This window comes from Gambusia affinis, linkage group LG18, assembly GCF_019740435.1.
Source record: "Gambusia affinis linkage group LG18, SWU_Gaff_1.0, whole genome shotgun sequence".
In the NCBI taxonomy this organism is placed as follows: domain Eukaryota; kingdom Metazoa; phylum Chordata; class Actinopteri; order Cyprinodontiformes; family Poeciliidae; genus Gambusia; species Gambusia affinis.
This window is the reverse complement of record NC_057885.1, coordinates 18,702,329-18,722,141: the sequence shown is the minus strand read 5'-3', so window position 1 is coordinate 18,722,141 and position 19,813 is coordinate 18,702,329. Positions and strand designations below refer to the sequence as shown.

General features: G+C 38.2%; 1 protein-coding gene across 1 annotated transcript; it reads left to right on the top strand.

Moving 5' to 3' along the window:
• Positions 1-232: 232 nt before the first annotated feature.
• si:dkey-183c6.8 (protein O-GlcNAcase) lies at positions 233-19,681 on the top strand. Its single transcript, XM_044097406.1, has 17 exons — positions 233-432; positions 3,769-3,820; positions 6,787-6,884; positions 7,044-7,174; positions 7,260-7,431; positions 7,505-7,603; positions 10,294-10,563; positions 11,819-11,905; positions 12,036-12,502; positions 12,585-12,759; positions 13,600-13,656; positions 14,135-14,220; positions 14,337-14,441; positions 14,942-15,033; positions 15,432-15,621; positions 16,947-17,106; positions 18,094-19,681. The coding sequence occupies exons 1-17, from the start codon at positions 393-395 to the stop codon at positions 18,228-18,230; spliced, it is 2,418 nt and encodes an 805-aa protein (XP_043953341.1). The 5' UTR covers positions 233-392; the 3' UTR covers positions 18,231-19,681.
• The last annotated feature ends 132 nt before the right edge of the window (positions 19,682-19,813 follow it).

Here is a 19,813-nt window from a genome sequence, read left to right as displayed (position 1 = left end):
TTTATATATATATATCATCCTTTCACAACAAGATGAAAAATCAACATTCCAACGGCCAAACATTACATATCCAGATGGGTCATCTCGGTTGCTAAATTTTATTCGATGTTATTTTGGGGTATACTTATTGAGAAACGCGTAATTGCCCACTGTCAGACTCTTCCCGTTGCTTTAAAGCTGCCGCTTCCCGTGAGCACCTGAACGCAGCGCGGGAGCATCCGGCGGTGCAGTGAGGAGGAGGAGGAGGAGGAGAGGGACAGGAAGAAGAGGAAGCATATCGATGGTAAGCATGAAGAATATTCCCGGACTCTGAGCTGATCGACGGGGAAAACATCTTCCCTCGCTCGTTAAGAGGCCGACAGGAAGCGGAGGGAGACAACGGCGCGGACAGGATGGAGGAGGAGAAGCAGTTCCTTTGTGGAGTGGTGGAAGGTGAGAGCGGCCGACTTCATCAATGACCTCCTATATATCATGTGATTTTTATATTATTCCTATACTGAGCGTATTGATTTTGAACAGAGAATAGTGTGACCTGGACTACAATAAAAACGATTGTTTGGAGCTACTGTAAAATAGGCGTGGGAGTGTTGATAAATATATTTATGAAGGAAGAATAAGCTTGGATGAAAAGGTCTGTGGCAAATGATGATGTGGGCATCAGCCAAGTGAAGTGGAGATCAAAAAGGCAGGCAGCGGAAAGCATCAGATCTGTTTGAACTATGCCACAGCTGCTGGAAATAAAGACAGATATGCTGATAAATGAAACAGAAATGATGGAAATGCAAATGATGTGATGGGGCTGGAAATTAAGAGACTGGTGGTAAGAGAATAAAAAGAAGTTTGAATGACACGACAGTAACAGATGATGACAGAGATGGTGTGGGGGTATAGGAGGAAGAAGGCTGCTGTTATGGTGGGCAGTTAATTATCATCATGATGATGATGATGATGAGGAGGAGGAGGAGGGGGATGATAACAAAGAAGGTGAAGAGGACACACGACTCAAGAGGAGAATTATGATAATAATTTTGAAAAATGTAATGTAGAATTACTATTATTCTTGTTTATTGTGCGACAGATTGCAATTATCGCAAACCAGCAGCATATAAGGTAATTTTAGAATAAATCCTGGTTAATTATGATGTTGCAAATTGCCTCAATTTTTAGACACAGATAAAAAGCTTTTTCTATTTTTGACTGAACCAAAAATATTTGAATAACGCAGATATATTAGACATAAGCAAAGTGAGAGAAGGCAGGGGATTCACAGGTTCGACTACGTCTGGATAGATAAGACAAAATAATTTTAGTTAAATAAAATAAAAAATGACACAATGGCCTGAGTAACTGGTCAGAGAATGAGTAGCAAGATGAACCAAAAATGTTGTTCTAGGCATCTGGTATGTTAAGGTGATGGAGACTTCATTAGCGTAGACAAAGTGTTTGCACTGTGTTGCATGAGCTTGAGTAAAATTATTGTGACATTTCTGCCATATTTAACAACAATGTCCCATTGACACACAGGTACAGTAAACATTGTCTTTGAAAGTTGCATATCCAAAAAAAATCTTTGTTGGTGATCAAATTACGTCAACATATCATAAAAGGCACAAAAAGTAATTCTAGTGTGTTAATTACATGAAGCAGTGTATTTCACTCTTTTCATGTCCAACGTTTTGTGTCATTACATTTGTGTCAAATTTCTAGATATGGGAAATGCTCTCATTTTTGTATAGCTTATCAGGAATATGTCTGCAACAAACACTTGTACTTCCAGTGCTTAAAAAAAGTTTTTCAAAATGAATTATTTTCCATGAAGGTTTATTTTTGACATGCTGGTCAATATTGTAAGCAAAACCCAAAACATTAAACAAGAGAAACAATGACAGGGTAAACAAAAAGTAATCCAACTTTACACAACAGCTCATTTAAATTGCAGTTATTGTTCTGCATGAGTAGTAAAAAAAAAAAATATTTCTAAATTTTAATGTGAATGCAGGAAACCAAATAAAATAATCAGTAAGTAACTAAATCTCTCTCTTAAACTTTTTGGCATTCTGTTTGTTAAATAACACATCTTTGGCAGCTTTTCTTTTAGTTTCAAGTATCTATCATTCCAGCTACATACTGTATCATTTAATCCATTCCAGTTCAGTATTCACAACAGACATCTTCTTAAATCTTCTTCGTTCCAGTGCAGTCCAGCAGCTAATTGTTTGTTAGATTCTCTACTTCCTAGTTTTCCCCAAACCGTTCAGAAGGTTTCTCATGAGGTTGTTATTAGTCTTACTAACATCTAGAAATGTCAAACATCACACACATGCACACCAAAGCAATAATGAAGAAATTCCCCAATGGCTTGCAGAAGGAAGTGCTCTGGACTACATTTTATTCACTTGTCGCTCTGACCCACTTACTGTACTTGCACTCATACACACACTGCAGACGTATTCAATAATATGCAAGACTGGTAGGGACACTGGGGATGCTCCCATTTCTATTAATAGAAAATGTGATGGAGTGTGTGCATGTAGATAAATTAGGCCTAAACCAATACAGTGGGGATACGGCTAAGCGGGTGCTGGAAGATCTCAAATCATTTTGCCTTACTTTGTGCTTTACATTGTAGCAGCCAGTAATGAGTTTTAAAAAACTGAGCTGTTCTTTGTTTATTTGGAAAATTTTGGAGGTCTCACCTGTGGACTCTGATGCAAACTTTCATTCTAGTGATTTTCCAACATAAAAAAACTAATTTGTGTGAATCCTCTATTTTAATTCACAAACACCGTCAAGAAGGAAGAATGCGCTGCAAATGTGTTAGAGGTAACAGTTTTTATTTCAGCAGAAAATGAACTTCTCTTTAATCTTTGTAACATTTTAAAACAAAAAACATGCATGCAGTAAGATGTCTTTAATATGTCCAAGGAGAATTGATTAAAGGTGCAGACCTTGGTTTCCTTTTCAAGCTTTGCTAAAATTGTGGCCCATTCCTTCTGGGAGAACTAGAGTTAAATTTGTAGGCCGCCTAGATCGTATAAACCTTTGTAACCCTGCCCACCTATTTTTCTTGATATTTGAGATCAGGACTTTGTGATGGTCACTCCAGAACTTTGATCTTGTTGTTCTTAAGGCCATTTGTATATTCAACTCGCTGTATATACTTAAGGTGATTGTCCATTTGGAACGCCCATTTATACCTAAGACAGATCTTGTTTCAAAATTTCCCTAAAGTTTATGATAACAGTAAAGATTTTGATGTTTTGATGGGGTTATTAGGCTTGTAAGCTTCTGCCTAATCTTGAACAAACGGCCAGACACTTTAGTTTCACTTTCTGGTCACTATAGCTCCAAAAATGAAGACTTTTGTCCTTGTTTGCATTTCCAAATTGTAATTGGGCTTTTTATGTCTAATTTAGATAATGTACTCATTGCTGAGTGATCTTCAGTTCATGTCAATGGCGGAATCAGTTCACTGTGGATAACAACACTGTGAAATATGAAAATGAAACAGTTTAGAAGTGGTGGATTAAAAACAACCTGATCTGAGCCAATTTTAATTATTGTGGTCACCCAGTACTTAGTCAAATATGGAGCAGTGCAGGCCTGCATTAAGTTAATGCAACATGGTTGGTTCAGTCAGCAAAATGAGTTAGTTTTCAATACAAAAAATGGGCTAACATAACTAATTTCTAATGTTACCAATGAGCAGGTAAACACAGCAATGGTTTTTGTGTGTCTGTACTCATTATATAATTATTTTTCCTTTAGGTTTCTATGGTCGACCCTGGTCTATGGATCAGAGGAAAGTTCTCTTCCAGTGGTAAGAACATACTTGTTGTCTGTTGAATATTTTCTCAAGACATTTCAAAATGCTGCGTTTCAACCGTTTGTGTGACAGTATGTTTAAACCGGATCATGACCTATTTGTTTGTATTGTGTTCATGTTTGAATTTCAGTCTGGACTTTGACTGGGCCATGCTAATAATACATTTTGCTCTGAACCACAAGGATCAAACTCCAGCCCTCAATGGCTGCTATTTTTTGCTATATCTCTCGTCCAACACACAATGGGGAACAAGACAGGTTTAGCCCTTCAATTTAATTTGAGTCTCAGCCAAGGAAAGTAACTGCACTCCCTATTGAGTTGCAAAACATTTTTTCATTAGCAGCTTCCTCACAATGAGAACAAAGCTGTGCATGACTCAGCTCCCTATGCAACACAAACGCAAAGTGTTATTAAGAAAGAAGCATCGGCAATCATGTAAGGAGAAACAACCACATAAGTAAACAATGAGAGAAGTGCCTCAAACATGCTGTAAATTTATGCATTAATTAAAGATGAGGGATTTTCATGCTCTCTCATTACCCTCGTGTATTCTGTGTAGTTTGAAGGGAACCAATTAATTCTTCATGCCTCGCTGGTCCTACCTTTAAGATTAAATCCTAAATCCTTACTGAAAGCTTGGACACAGTTTTATAGCTTGGTATCTAATAATAGCCTGGAGAGCGTACCTCTGCTTCCCTAAGCAAAAATAATTAGTCAATTGTTTGATTCTATTTGCAGTTTGTCTTCATAGCACACAGCATGCAGCTGGGATTAAGTCTTAAGAATTCTGCTTTACAGAGTTTAAATTTAAAACGTGTCTGTAGTTTGCACAACTTTGCTAAACAGTCACTTTGTTATGAAGATACTGCACCAACAGCTGAGTGTGTGGGTTCCAAATTTATTAATAGAGACGTTTTATTTAGGGTTCTCATGTGGGGTGCAGAAACAGTTGCTTTGTGGTTTATAGCTTTGGCAGAGTGGTGCTGCAGATTTATACCCAATATGTGTGTTAGTCTCATTGCATGTTGGTATGTAGGTTGGCACTTTGTGGAGGCGACTTACTGTACGTGCCATCTGTCCAGGAAGTGAAAAATGAGATCACTTCCCTTCCATAAATGAGCAGGAACACAAACATGTCGAAGTATATGAATGGGCACTGATGCAGATTCAGTTTTATTTCTAGTACTATTCTCTATTTATAATTCAGGAGCTTGTTTCCTATAAATGATGCAGCCTTGTGATCTCGCAATAGAGACAGTTAATCTGTTTTTATGACGATTTTTACAGTTGTCTTTTTCTGCTCCTACTGTCCTCCCTGTCAGCACCAAACATTGAGTTATATCTGACAAAGAGAAGATGTAAAGGTTGGAGAAGATGGATATGCATAGAATATGTTTAAAAAAGCTAAATAAAGGTTGTGTGATGAATGTTATAGTAAATTGGTTTTGGGTCTGCAAGTCAAAGCAACGATGCAGCAAAATTGGCTTGAAATAGAATCACATGATTTGTAGTTTATCGGCTCTGTTAGGTTGGTCAGAATCGCAAAAAAGAAACATAATTTACATTATCAGTTAGTACACCAAGGCTGCCTGGTCGTTTTGATGTGGGTACTTATTAGAGAGGGAAGAAGACTTAATATTATTTTTGATTTCAGTATAAACAGTCTTGGGAAACATTTGTTCATTTGACTTTGTAAAAGCTCTTTTTTATGAATCTGAAAATGTGGATATTCATTTTCAAAGTTAACAATACAGTAAGTAATATAGATGAAAAGTAAATTATGAGTCTCCAAATGGGTTTAAATGGAGTCTAAACAGAACTTAAAATGATCTGTTCCACTATCAGGAGGATAATCTACAAGCATGCCTCAGTCTAGCCATCCCAACATAATCACCTCAAGAGGCCACAAGATGCTAGAATAAATCTCTGAAACCCCAAAATGTCACCACAGCACCTACAGCAGTCTCTTGCTACTGCTGACATGACATTTCATTCTTGTACAAGCAGAATAAGTTTGCACAAGTTTAATTTTCATTGACGGTGTGCAAAGAGGAAACTTTGGCTCTGTGAAAAAGCATAAAAGCCAGAGTACAATTTGCTTGAGTTTTTCTCGTGTTTTTCACGTAAAAGTCTAAAATTGAATTAAGATCACTGAACAGGAGCCGTGTTTTGGTGTGAACCTAGTACAGTAATGGAGGAAAATAACTTCATTCCAACTGTAAAGCATGGAGGTGGAAGTGTCAGTTTGAGGAGTTGTTGCTTTACTAGGATCTGGTCAGCTGGTCAGGATCTGGTTGAATGAATGACTTTTACCGCGTGTCAGCAAAAAGAAAAACAAGAAAAGAAGCCAAACTAGACAATGCAAAATGACAATGACTCTATACCTATTTATAAATCCAACAAGGACAGCATGAGGACTGAGAGAAGTCAAAGCTCTGATCTTGATCTCACTCAGATGTTGTGGGGAGACGGCCAACAGGCTCCACATGCAGGAAACCCCTCAAACATTTCACAGTTGAAGATGAAGACTGGAGAAAGTTTTCCCCTGACTGGTCTGTGTAAAAAGAACCAATTTATTAATGGTTAATGTGTTTAATTATTTCCCCAGAACACATATTTTTGCAGATATCTGTTATTGTGTAAAACAGGGTTAATTTCTGTCATTTACCTTCTGATCAATCATTTTCTTTTCCAGTAAATGAATCAGAACATGATTAAGTATCTATTTAATAAAGTTAGAGGAATCACAGGAGATGTAAGCAGCTATTTAATAGGAGACTAATTTTTTTGACAAGTCTGTTGTTCATTTCAGGGAATAACCAAACATAAAATTCTCATCGGTGCGTCTTTGTAAATGACTGATGTTTGCCAACTTCTTGAAATGATTTAAATTACCTCTCTTTTGTCTTTCTTTTGTGCATCACTGAGAAACATATTTCACCTTTCTCCATCTCCCTCAGGATGCAGCTGTGGGGGTTGAACACCTACCTGTACGGCCCCAAAGATGATCTGAAGCACAGGCTGCTGTGGAGGGAAGTCTATTCTCCCGAAGAGGAAGGTTTGTACATTCACTGTATCCTTCCATGATGGTGCTCATGTAATAACTACTTTACAGTTAATTACTTTTAAGACTAATCGCACATAGTTCCTTCTCTACCAATTTAGCCTACTAAATTGAGGCCATCATACTTATGACTTGCTCTTCTTCTTTTCACAGCTCAGTTGCGTACTCTTATAGTGGAAGCTCAGTCCCGGGGTCTGAGGTTTGTTTACGCTCTCTCCCCTGGTCAGGATATTGTCTTCTCTTCTTCCTGTGACCTGGCGCTGCTCAAACGGAAGTTGAAACAGGCACGTTACGCTCTCTAAAATATATCAGAAACACGCCTGCGTGTTGCATCCCCCTTACTGATCCTCCTTTGTTTCTCTCTGCCAGGTATCAGACCTGGGGTGCCAGGCGTTTGCCATCCTCTTTGACGACATCGATCACTCCATGTGCCAGGCCGACAGCGAGGCCTTCACTTCATTTGCCCACGCTCAGGTCACAGTAACTAATGAGATTTATCGCTTCTTGGGGGAGCCACCTGTCTTCCTTTTCTGCCCTACAGGTAAAACTGAAGTCTGCATAAAACTCTATGTTTTGTTGAACGAAACATTATTTCCTCTTTCTTTTATACTTAGAGTACTGCGGTTCTCTGTGCTCCCCAAGTGTGTCAAAATCTCCCTACCTACAAACAGTTGGCGAGGACCTACTACCTAACATAACAGTGATATGGACAGGTAAAACAAAAATCAATGAAAATGCTCTTAAAAGTTGCATAATCTGTCTTCCTTCTAGAATTTAGAACAGGGGTGCTCAATATGTCGATCGACCGATCGATCGCGGGAAGGTTGTGAGTCGATCTCGGCAGTGGGTGACAAACTGAACGCCGCCAGGATGCTGAGACCAGCACTTCCTCTTCTGACAGGCTTATTAAAAATATTCACTAAGATCCTAAATATTTTCTGCTTCAATTAATAATAATAATAATAATAATAATAATAATAATAATAATAATAATAATAATAATAATAAAAATCAACAAATTAGTAATCTTTCAACAAGGTGTTGCCCAATTCAGTGCGTTTCGGTTCCATTAACAAAAAAAGGCGACTCAAAGACCAATTGACGAGCAGAGCAGGAGTTTAAATTAGCTACTCAACCGTCGTTGTGTCCATGAGAGGCTTGTTAATAATCGAGAAATAAATATCAAGCCTGGAAGCCTGATATCATAACGGACTGAATGTTATGTTTATAATGTAATCCCTGCTGGGCTTCTGGGGCGCAGGCAGTTGGCACGGCAACGGGTGTGCAAAATCGACAAAGAGAGAGAGAGTAAAAAGGTAGGAGTGGTTTTGAGTTGATCACTTGTTCGGGTTATTTTACCTTTGTTTACCTTTGCTGTGGTGCATCAGTAGTTTCTAAACGTTCAATAAACAACAAACTTGGACTAATTACCTCGTTTGTTTGTTAGTATAAGTCATTCACAACAAACATTAAATAGGACAAATATATTTCATTAAGTTTTAACAAATGGCTTCTACTGCAATAATTATGTGAAATATAATTAATTATATCCCAACTTCAGAATATTTGCCTTTGCCTTTACAGAGCTCTTTGGTTCCCTGATTTAGAAATATACCTGGTGTGTCCTTTATTCGAAATGCATCTTGCCTAATAAATGTGCTAATAAAAGCACATCTCAGCACGCACGGATGCAAATTAGATTTTGCACAAACCCACTCAGCCTCCTCCACCAACCATGAAACTGTTTAGGTGCACATCCACCCACGTTCGTATGAAAGTACAATAGAAGCACAGGATTGATCACCCACTTGCTTCTAGATCACTTCTTCACTTTTGGTGTTTCTCTGTGTGTTTCAACATCAGGAGCTAAAAAAGATTGCTAAAATATCACATTGTTATTGTATTGTTGCTTTTATTTATGTTCAAGAAAACATTTGGTTTTGGTTTGTTTACTGGGCCTACAGGCATCTTGCTGATAAAACTTTTATGTATTCAGGCGTGTGTCTTCTCTGTGATGTTTGTTTGGATTGTTCAATCATTGCCAAAGGCATGATGAAGTTATGTCATGCAACTTCAAGGATAAAGGAGCTCCCTCTCTAATTGTTAAACAGATCTAGCATTGTTTATCATGATATTGTTCATTAGAATCTGTAAACACTTGGAAATTAGCAGAGGCTGTGAAACACGGTGCTAGTGAGTTGTTATGGAAGAGAAATGCTTCCCGGAGGATTTTCTGCTAAAAGACACCCAGCTGACCTGTCTGCATAAAATATGCATCAGAGCTGCTGAAGAAAATATGCAAAGTTGCTGTTTTGTGAACAAGCAATTGTCTCCTGTTTCCCTTGAGGAAACATCTTTCTCCCACAACAGATTTATTTAAAAAAACATTTTGGCAAATCAATCTCCTAAAACAAGCACTTTATGTTTACACAAAGAATAACCTAATTTAGGTTATTTTTCTGACCCAGTCCAGAGTCAATTATGGACTCATACAGCCCTGGGTTGGTTATGAGTTTAACTCAGCATATTAGGTTACAGCAGAGTTCAAATGTCCAATTTATTGCCCGATCAGATGAAACCGTCCACTCCGGGGGAAAGATGAGGCACTTTGTCTGGTCAGAGATCAGTTGAAGAGAGATATTTTTAACCATCTTGTATTTTCTTCTATTTTATTTTAGTCCTTCAAGTAATTCAGACAGTCTAACAAAATTAGTGTTCTTGAAAGAGCCACAAATCTGTGTGTCAGCATAAAAATAATAGGAGATATAACATGTATTAATGAGCCTTTCAAAGATGTGTGTATAGCAACAAAAATTACTAAAATAAGTCATTTTCTTCCAGAGTGGTAATGAAAAACTCCCCTTAGCCTGTATATGGTCAAATAAATGATGTTTTTGTTTAAATTAAATTTTTTCACAATTAGATCTGAGTAACAAAATTCTTACTCAGTATATGTGCATAAAATGTCACATATCTCAATTGACATGACTAATATTTTAGAGAAAGTGTGAATGTTGAACACTAATAGCACAACTTTCACCAAGTACTTTGCAGCTAAAATGCTAGTTGTTTTAAGTAAATAAGCTTTCTCCCAAAATGCAATAAAGCTAAAGTACTCCAGTGAGTCTCACCTTGTAGGTATGCACGCAACCCATCAAACTGGGTTAATTTTTGACTGAACATTTGGTAAATAGATCAACTTCTGTACCAACATCACTAACTTCTGTTGCGTCTGTAAGTGAACCAGCTGAGATCTTTTTGTGTTCAGATGGTTTTTTTTAATCTGTTTATCTAATAATCTAACATTTTAAATGGACTCTTAACATTGATTTAGAGAAAGATGTTAATCCAATGTGACCAGTTTTCTTCCTCGGATGTTTTCATCCATCACTGTGTCCCACAGGCAGCAAAGTTATTTCCAGGAAACTGTCCTTAGACTCTCTTGCTGAGTTGGAGTCCGTCCTCCAGCGGCCACCGCTGATCTGGGACAACCTGCACGCCAACGACTATGATACCCGACGTCTTTTCCTGGGGCCTTTCAAGGGTCGTGACCCTCAGCTAAGAAACCACCTGAGGGGTCTGCTGCTCAATCCTAACTGCGAATTTGAAGCCAACTACATCCCACTGCATACTCTGGGAAGCTGGCACAGAGCTGAAACAGACTATGTAAAAGGTGAGGGCAGATTTCATTTTGTTTATAAGGCAATATTAACTCTGCCAGACCGCATTAATAAACAGTCACTTCTTAATCATAATTGTCTAATATTCTAATATTCCTGGGGTCATTTTGACCACCAGGCACAAATAAGGCCCCATGCACATGGGCATGATTTTAGGTGTAACTGCATAAGATTTTTGTCATTTAGACTGTATCCCCATGCATTCTGCATCCTGAGAAACCAGGAATGATTATTTTTGAAACCAAATTCCAGAATGGATGCATTTTATAATGGCCACACAAGCCATTGCCTTTATAAAATTGCCATGGCTTGTGTGGCCATTTGTTTAACCTTAATTCCAGAAATTAAGGTTAAATAATGACATTGTAGCACTCTCTCTCCCTCTATCTATATTGGAGTTTTTATCCTCTTCAACTGCATTGAAATGTTGAAAACAAAAGCAGCTGAGAAGCACTGAAGTGTGTGAAGTTCTGCTCTCTGTGGGGTGTGTGGAGGCGGCGCAGGGTAGCTGTGCAGCATGATAATGAGAAAAAATGAGGAGAGAGTAAGGTCCCTTTGTATGGAGAAAATGAGGTGGATTCTGGTGCAATCAATTCCTTTGAAAGGTATAAGAATGATGAACACCTTGAATCGTAATACTAAATGAAAAGGAAATTCTCACATGAAGGTTTGCTGATAATCTACGGCTGGAAGTTTCAGAGTTTGGCCGCTCCAGGCACAAAGTATTCCATAAATTAAGGCGATTATGCACACATTGTTAAAGCAAGCTCAGGTTAACTTTGTTCATTCAGTAAATAGCATACATTTGTAACTCAATGTGTTAAAGAATGTGATTAACATTATTTAAAAAAATAAATAAATTATAAACATAAGAATAAAACATTTATGTAGAGATTTTTTTTAAAAATGCACTAGTGACATTAGGTATTAATTTAAGAGTAGACAGCGCTTAATGAAAGCTTTCATGTAAAAATACAACAGGGGACCAAAAAATGGTCCTTCTGGAACTCCATGAGCAACATTACTTTTATCTGATTCCGAATTATTATAAGAAACAGAAGAAAATTGATCATCACAGTTTAATTAAAGTACCTTTTAAACTCATCACAGTTTGATTAAAGTAACTTTTAAAACCATTTCAAGTCAAAGGTATCAAAAACTCCACTGGTTTCAGTAACAGAAATAGAAATGAGGACTTTTTGGCCTAATTTTCAGTTCATTTAAGAAAAGTTATATTATATATTTCAGATGAGGAGTGTGGATACTGTCCAGATAGAGCTTTAACTGCTGCACTTCATGACTGGATGGAAGAACTTAATCAGCCTCTGCAAGCAGGTAAAGATTATATAAACAATTATGCTTATGCACCACTGTAATAATGCTTTCCTCTGATATTAAATAAGTCACATTTTACCAAATCTGAACTCTGAAAGTTCTCACAGTGTAGTTTGAACTAATATTTCAGGTCGGCAGAGCACAAGAGCAGAACATCGGGCCTCTGTCTCATCATCGCGTTCCAAAACTTCTGACAGGTCTGACTGTCCCTCCACCTTCAGAGCCACACATCCTGTGGCCAAACTCCCAGTCTTCCCACTCAATTCCAGCTCTCCACCCTCATCCCCTCCTATGGGCAAAGCGGAGAGAGAGGGGCGAGAAGGGGAAAAAAAGAGGTCACACCAATCAAGTCAGCAACTTCCAGGATCGAGGTCGGGAGCGCCTCCGGGTGGCGGCCGGGCACAGCAGGCGCCGGGTCGCGGGCTCTGTGGCGGGAAGGGCTTACTGAGCGAGGCCCAGGTGCGGTTGCTCGTTGGTCTCCATTACCTCCCCCATGAACACGGCCCTGCGGCGCAGAAGCTGCTGCAGGACCTGACCTGGCTAAAATCAAACTGCCACCTGGTCGGTGCAAACAGCAAGAAGACGCAGCCTCAGAAGGTTTTCCTTTCTTTCGTCAAAAATGATTTCTGACATGGAGGTCATCACAGTTAAATATCTGAATGCTTGCTTTTGTCCTCAGGTTGATGAGTGGCGTGGGCGGGCCTCCAGATTCCTGTCTCTGTGCGAAGACATAGCTCAGCTTCACTGCAGCGTAGTGGGCGGGGCTAACAGGGCTGTGCTCTATGACCTTTACCCTTATGTGTGGGACCTGAGGAACACAGCTCTGGTGGCAAAAGCCTTCATATGCTGGCTGGGTGAGTTCACATGGAGGGTTATGAATACAAGCTTAGAACAGGAGAGAAAAGAAAAGAATAATGCTTTTCATCTTACAATGGGGAAATTAGTAATAAAAATGAAAGTAATAAAATAGAGCAGCAGACATTGTCTGTAGTTACTACCATCATTCAATCGTTAAGCCTCAAACTACATTCCTTGATGGATTTTTTTATTATTCTTACACCAAATTTATCTCTATTCAATAAAATTATACTATATAATATTCTTTGTATATAAAACCATTGATCATTATCAGTTTATTTTACTCAAAGAAATAAATTACATATATTTGTTGGTAGTTGTTTCAGATTGAAAAATGAAAGTTTCTCTTCTATTATACTATTTCAGTAGTTATTGAAGTAATTCATATATTTTAGCACAGGCTGAACTGTCGCTGCTTCTCGTCACCGTTAGCTCTGATATGTAGAACTGATCTGCTAAATAAACAAATAAATACACAATTAAAATAGACAAACCCTGAAAGACTTTTTATTTTATAGATTTTGTGCTATATTTATTCTGTATTAATTATGCATTTAATCTTTTTTTTAATTACTGTATTTTAAATTCCCCCTAAACTTTCGGCTCATCTTTGTCCCTCTATAGCCATGTGAATGTTTACAGTAATTATTTAAAACACTATGAAATGTCATTGAGCGGTTACCACATAGTACTAGTTTATGTAATGCTCGTGTGTAAAGCCATTGTGCAGCTTGCATTTTGCAAGCTAAAACACCTGCTGTACACTGACAGCATTCTTTCACTCCACACAGAGCTGTCGTCATACTTGAATGACATTTTATTTTTGTTGCCCTCAGATGGGCGAGTGCTGAATGACGGCTCAAACCTCGCCTCCTGGAGGAACTGTTTTCACTGTGAGTAGGCATAAATGTTTCTCTGCATGTTAAACAGTCAGCTGTCATTCTTACAGAAAACACTGATGGATTTGTGCAGATTGTGGCTCACTGAGAACCAATACGTCACGTTTGCTTTAAAAGTTTAAGAAACATAAATCATATCCCCATTTGGGTGGTTTCAATATGCCAAGGTGTGAAGATATTAGCAACAACCTTTGAGAAGCAACTGTTGGAGAAGAAATGTGAAACACTTAGGACAGGAAAGGATAAGCCTGTAAATTCAATTCCAGATCAAACCAAGTCAAAATTACTCCATAACGGAAAATAATAAAGTCATTCAAAAGATGACACGCATTGATGCTAAAATAAACTGTAAAATCAGAATGTTTATTCACGTTTTGCAATGTCTGCAGCACTTACTGATAAACCTTCATGTATTTCAGAGTCCTAACCTGATGGGTTGAATGAAGAACGTTGTTCACTTGTTTTTTTCCAGGGTGTGGGAAATCCACAGGAGCAGAGCTGCTGGGAGTGGACTCAGAGCCATGGGTGTTCAAAGGGGGGGTGTCTGGGGAGGTGCAGGTAGCTTTATCGATTTTTGTCTACTGTCTTATTTCTTAGTCATTCAGCATTCATCTTTTTCAAGTTAAGTCCTAAAGCCTTCCTACTGTTGTGTGTGTTTGTCGTTGTGTGAACAGATGCTCCTCCCGATAGGCAGCAGCAGTGAACTTTTCACTCATCCCCCTCCTCTCTTTCCTACCTCTCGTCTCTACAACATCAGGCCCTATCACAGCAAAGACAAGGTAGGAGATGAGTTATTGTTTTCACTACTAAGCAGAAAGTAAGCAACACTCAATTAATGTAATAAATATGTTTTCAAAACTTAACTTTGGTTCTGCAACTTTCAGATGCGTCCCTGGTCCAGAACACCTGATTAAAATTACTTACATACTTCCTTAGTTTGTTGTCATATCCTGCTAATGACCTGTTTAAAAAAAAAAAAAAAAAAAAAAAAAAAAAAAAAAAAAACTCAGGTGTGTTGAAGCAGAGACACAATGACTGAAAAAAACAAAGTGATTTGTAAAGATATTTAGTTCAAACAAGACTAAGGAAATTTACATTACAAATTTACATTCTAAAATTATTTGCAGCCATCTCAACTTATTTCTTCTTTGTTGGAAATACACAAAGAAAAGTATGTGAATAGACTTGTATACTCGAGCTCTTTCAGTGCTCTTTGAAATATTAACCAGGCTGACAAGAAAAGCATTGTGATTATATTTTGAGGGACATGTGCTCGTAGGTGGAGCTGTACCGAATGGTCCGTCAGCTTCACCTGAGGACTCAGGGCGGCCAGGAGTCCACCATGGCTCATCCAGATGTCGTTGGAGACAGGTTTGTCAGCCTGTTATGAATCTTAAAATTTAAAATCCCCCTTTTTTAGTTTGCTTTCTTTACTTGTTTACATTTACCAGATGCTTTAAGTACACAGATTGGCTGTGTACTTGCAGAATACAAGTGCATACAACATATGCACTTGTATTCTGCATATCTTGGTTGTAACTAGTGGTGATGTACATATGCTGCAGATGTCTTTTTGCTCATTCCCCTCTGATCTCTTGACAGTAACAAAGCATTTTCATCTACAAATCTCCAGCCTGGATATTTTCGCCTTTTTTTGGACCAACAACCATTCCACATTTAAAACTTCTTAAATTTCTTGAACTGAACTGGTGTGTAGCATAAAGAGAATTAATGCATTTTTATTAATAATACCTTTTCTCACCTCCTAGATGCCTTGGCCCATGTCTGGCGCTGAGCCCCGAGTATAGCTTCATCCTGGAAGACGAGCTCGGCATCTGTGGCTGCGTGCTGGGCATCCTAGACGTCCGCTCCTTCGCGAAGCGATGCCAGGCCAGCTGGATTCCTGCCATGAGAGATAAATACCCACCCAAAGGGAGCAGCACACACTCAAACACACAGGTGAATATGTTAAAACTGGGCAGAGGAGCTACTTGTGTGTTTCATTTTAACAAACAGAACACAGAACATGCAGAATCATGCACACAAATGTTTAGTTATTGGTACCTGCTGTTGCACCATCTGGGCCCATCCTGTCAAAGATTAATTACTCACTAAGAAGACGCACAAAAACACATTCATTTTTTGGCATTTGGGATGCCTCATGTTAGTGTTATGGTCTGGCTCTAGTACCATAACAAATCAAAAGGAAGCAACGCATGGGATAACTTAAAGTGGGATTTATTTAACAAAAATCATAACTGGGTAAGGAGGAGAGGTAGAAAGGGAAGAGGGTGGCAGAAAGACAGAGGAATGAGCTGGAGTGAGAAAAACACTGTGCATCTTAAGCTGGATGTGATGTCATTCTGGAGACACTGGCCAGCTGCCTCCACTTCCAATCAGAACCAATCAGAAATAGGAATATTAACCCAAAGGAAAGGCCTTGGGCCGTAACATTAGCATGTTCTAGCATAAGCTGGCCATGCTGCTCACACTGAGCAGAACATTCATCTTTCATTATGGTAAAGCACCTTGTATTCAGGTATATTTGTTAAAAGTTGTTGCGTAACACAAAGTTACAACAACAGAGAACAAACAATCTCTGGCAACGAATCAGTCCACGACTCTGATGAGCAGCAGACACAGTCAGACCGAGACAATCTGTGGTTGATTTATTTTTTTCTGCTTAATGAGTCATGGTGCGTGCCAACAGTCAAACTTTTGGACTACTGCCATTTTTACAGCTTACTCATGTTTGAAGACAGGACGAGTTTTCTTTCTGCCTAATGATTTATTGTTAGGTGGCGGAAGGAGTTGAAAAGGCTCTGATAACCTGTTTTACTGGTCATCAGAGCAGTAAGTCCTTCCAAATTGTTTTTACTTCCCCGTGTTTGGGTTCTATGCTGCATGTGAACAGAAACAGAAAAAGGTGGGAAAAATCCAACACTGGATGAATTTCAAAGTGAAGTGTTTCATAGATTTGTAAAGCAGAAAGTCAATGATCAAATGAAAAGCTGGTTTTCCACATTCTAATTTCTGTAAAATGTTTACTGAAGATTATTAGAGCCACTGGAAAAAAATCTGACTTTTTTTTCACAGAATTCTGACTTTCTTAGAACTTTGATTTTAATCTCAGATATTCTGATAAGAAAGTCAAAATTCTGAAGAAAAAATTAAGAATTTTTTTTCAGTGGTCCTCATCTTCTTCCACAGATGTTGTGACTGTTCAACATCTTTCCATCATCCAGAATAAAAGATAATCTTTGTGTCTGCTGCCCTCTGTGCAGGACTTGGTAAAATTGATGGAGGAGGACCAGGGTGAGTACCCGGACTCGCTCCTCTACCACTTCCCCTCTCAGCTGCGACTGGACGCTCTGCCCGAGCTGGTGGACGTCAGCGTCAGCCGAACCCTGCTCACCGCCCTTCTCACTGCGCTCAAGGCCAACGGTTAGATAACAGCCACATCCAGTTCCTCTATGATCAAATCAAAATCAAATTAAATTTTATTTGTATAGCACATTTCAGCAGCAAGGCATTTCAAAGTGCTTTACATCATATCAGACACAAACACAATGCAACATAGAATCAACAATCAAAACACGACATTGAGTCAAGTTCCATCATTTGTAATTGATTACGTTTTAAATGCAATCCTAAACAGGTGGGTTTTTAGTAGAGATTTAAAGGAAGTCAGTGTTTCAGCTGTTTTACAGTTTTCTGGAAGTTTGTTCCAGATTTGTGGTGCATAGATGCTGAATGCTGCTTCTCCTCATTTGGTTCTGGTCTGCTCTGCATCCCCAGAACCAGATGTTTGGTAAAACGCAAAAATGCAAACCTCTTTAGATCTATTCACTTCTTTTAAGTAACAGCGCATTGCAAAAGCATTCATGTAAGTCAAACGCATCGACAAATACAGACTTTAATGTATTTTGTTGTGGCTTAATGCAATAGATCAAAGTAAAAGAATAGCATAATTGTGAACTGTGGTGTGAATTTTTGTTCAATCCACCCGAGTCAAGATGCTTTGTAGAGCCACCAACAAATACAGATGCATTTCCATATGTTTCTACCAGCTTTGCACATCCAGATATCAAAATTGCTGCACTGCCACATTTGATGACTACAGATAAACTCCTCACTTTTCATATTTTTCTTGCAATATTAACAAGGGTGTATTCTTTTCCGCTATTTTGTGTTGTGTGTCACTTAAAATTCTAGTAAAAATACATTTGAATTTTTTTATTGTAACATTACAGAACATGAAACAGCTTGTAGGATGTGAATATGTCTCCAGTGCATTACAGATTGCATTCTAACATATTTAGAAGAACGTTTCACTGTGCTGTTTTCTATGGGGAGGCTGCAGTTAATTTTATGTGCAGAGAAAAGGCTGATGGATGTTTCTTGTGTGTGGGTGTGTGTATGTGTGTCCAGGTTCTCAGGGTGTCTTCTGTGAGGTGCAGCCCACAGATCATCAGAGGCTGGAGTTCTTAACCAAACTGGGCTTCCTGGAGATCCTCAGAGGAGAAGCCAGGAGCAGAGAGGGAGTGGTGCTCGGACGGCTGCTCTAAAAACCACGACAAACACACACACTAGCCATCACCTGGTCACGCATTTCAACTCCTTTGAGAAACATCAACATTAATTAGTTAATCAGTTTATCAAAATGCATGGTTAGGTGTAGCAAAGGTTATTTTTTCATCAGGAGTTTGATGCTTGTTTTTAACTGAATTTTGCCATAAATGTCACCCTGTTCAATCAGCTTGAAGGGTCACCGTCATAAACATAAACATTTTGAATGATAATGTAAAGAGAAGGTTTCTTACAATTCTGTTATTGTGCTTGTTCAAAAACATTGTTCTCTTACTTTGACTAGGACATGTTTCATGTACGCAGCCCCATTCAGAAATTTTTTGCAAACTGTCAACATTTTATTTTAACTTGTTTGGTTTAAAATCTGCCAACATAAATAAGATGTTCCACCAGAAAACTGAAAGAAAACCAAAGCAAGAGAAATTGTGGATTTTATTTAATTCAAAAAGGGTTAGAATCTGTAAGATTAGAGAGAAAAATGCCACATAGGCAGCCTTTCTTCACCCTAATTAGATCTTTAGGTAACTTCGGCTTGTTTTTGCTTATTGATACCAACTACAGCCTGCATTTCAAGTATTGTCTCGATTTTCTCTTATTATCTCAAAATGGTAAACTTAACTGAAGCATGAAAGGGGATTTAAGAGCCTTTTGATTGCATTGCATGTTGTGAAGATGTAACAGTATATATGTCTTTAAAAGCAACAGACTTACACGCATAACTTACAAAAGCGGGTTTATAGAAACTCTTAAGCTTCATAAAAACCTTAATGAAGAGATCAAAGAGGCATGAACCACAAAATTTTTGAACATTTTATAAACTATGAAATGTGTGTTAGGGTTTAAACCCTTGAAAAAGCTGCTTGATTAATACTGTAAATCAGGGAAAGCAACAAATGTTTTAAATTGAGGCATAGCTCAAAATGTAAGGAATTTTATTAAAGGTATTTTTATTAGATAAAAAGTAAGTTTATTCTTTGAAATGCAGCATCAAACCAGTAATATTCTTAAAAGGTTGAGGTGCAGAAATGTTGTAGCATTTCTCAACTCTGTGCAGTTTCAACCACTTTTTCTGCCTGGATGAGCATAACTCCTTTCCTCAGTTTTATTGAAAAGAAAGTGATCACAACATTTTCCCAAAAAAAAATAGAAACCTGCTTGTTTAAAAGCTGCTTAGCACCAACCTGCAGAAACACAGTGCTGGTAATAAATTGACTTCCCAGAGCAATTTTTCCTTTTGTTTTGCTTACTGCTTTTGATCTGATTTGGATAAGCCTGTGTCTCATATTTCTTTGAAGAAGTAGTTTCTGACATTCAAAAGTAATTTCAGCCACCTAATTTACCTGAATTCCACATTAGCTGATCCCACAGACTGAAGCTACAAGGCTACTCCGCATAAGAGTAAAGCAGACCTCCACCATCTTAGAATAACCTCCAAAAATGCCAAAGACTTTTTAATGAACTTTTAACAATCTATGTGTTTGCATTGGCCAATTATTTAAAAACAACCCAATAGTTATTTACACTGGAAATAGAGGTCCAATGTGGGCTGAACTAGGAAATT

Bases quoted from the DNA above. Each gene is read 5' to 3' on its own strand.
- si:dkey-183c6.8 (XM_044097406.1), top strand. From the start codon at position 393: ATGGAGGAGGAGAAGCAGTTCCTTTGTGGAGTGGTGGAAG. The intron at 10,564-11,818 runs GTGAGGGCAGAT...TATATATTTCAG, and splicing joins TGAAACAGACTATGTAAAAG to ATGAGGAGTGTGGATACTGT. The intron at 12,503-12,584 runs GTTTTCCTTTCT...TTTTGTCCTCAG, and splicing joins AGAAGACGCAGCCTCAGAAG to GTTGATGAGTGGCGTGGGCG.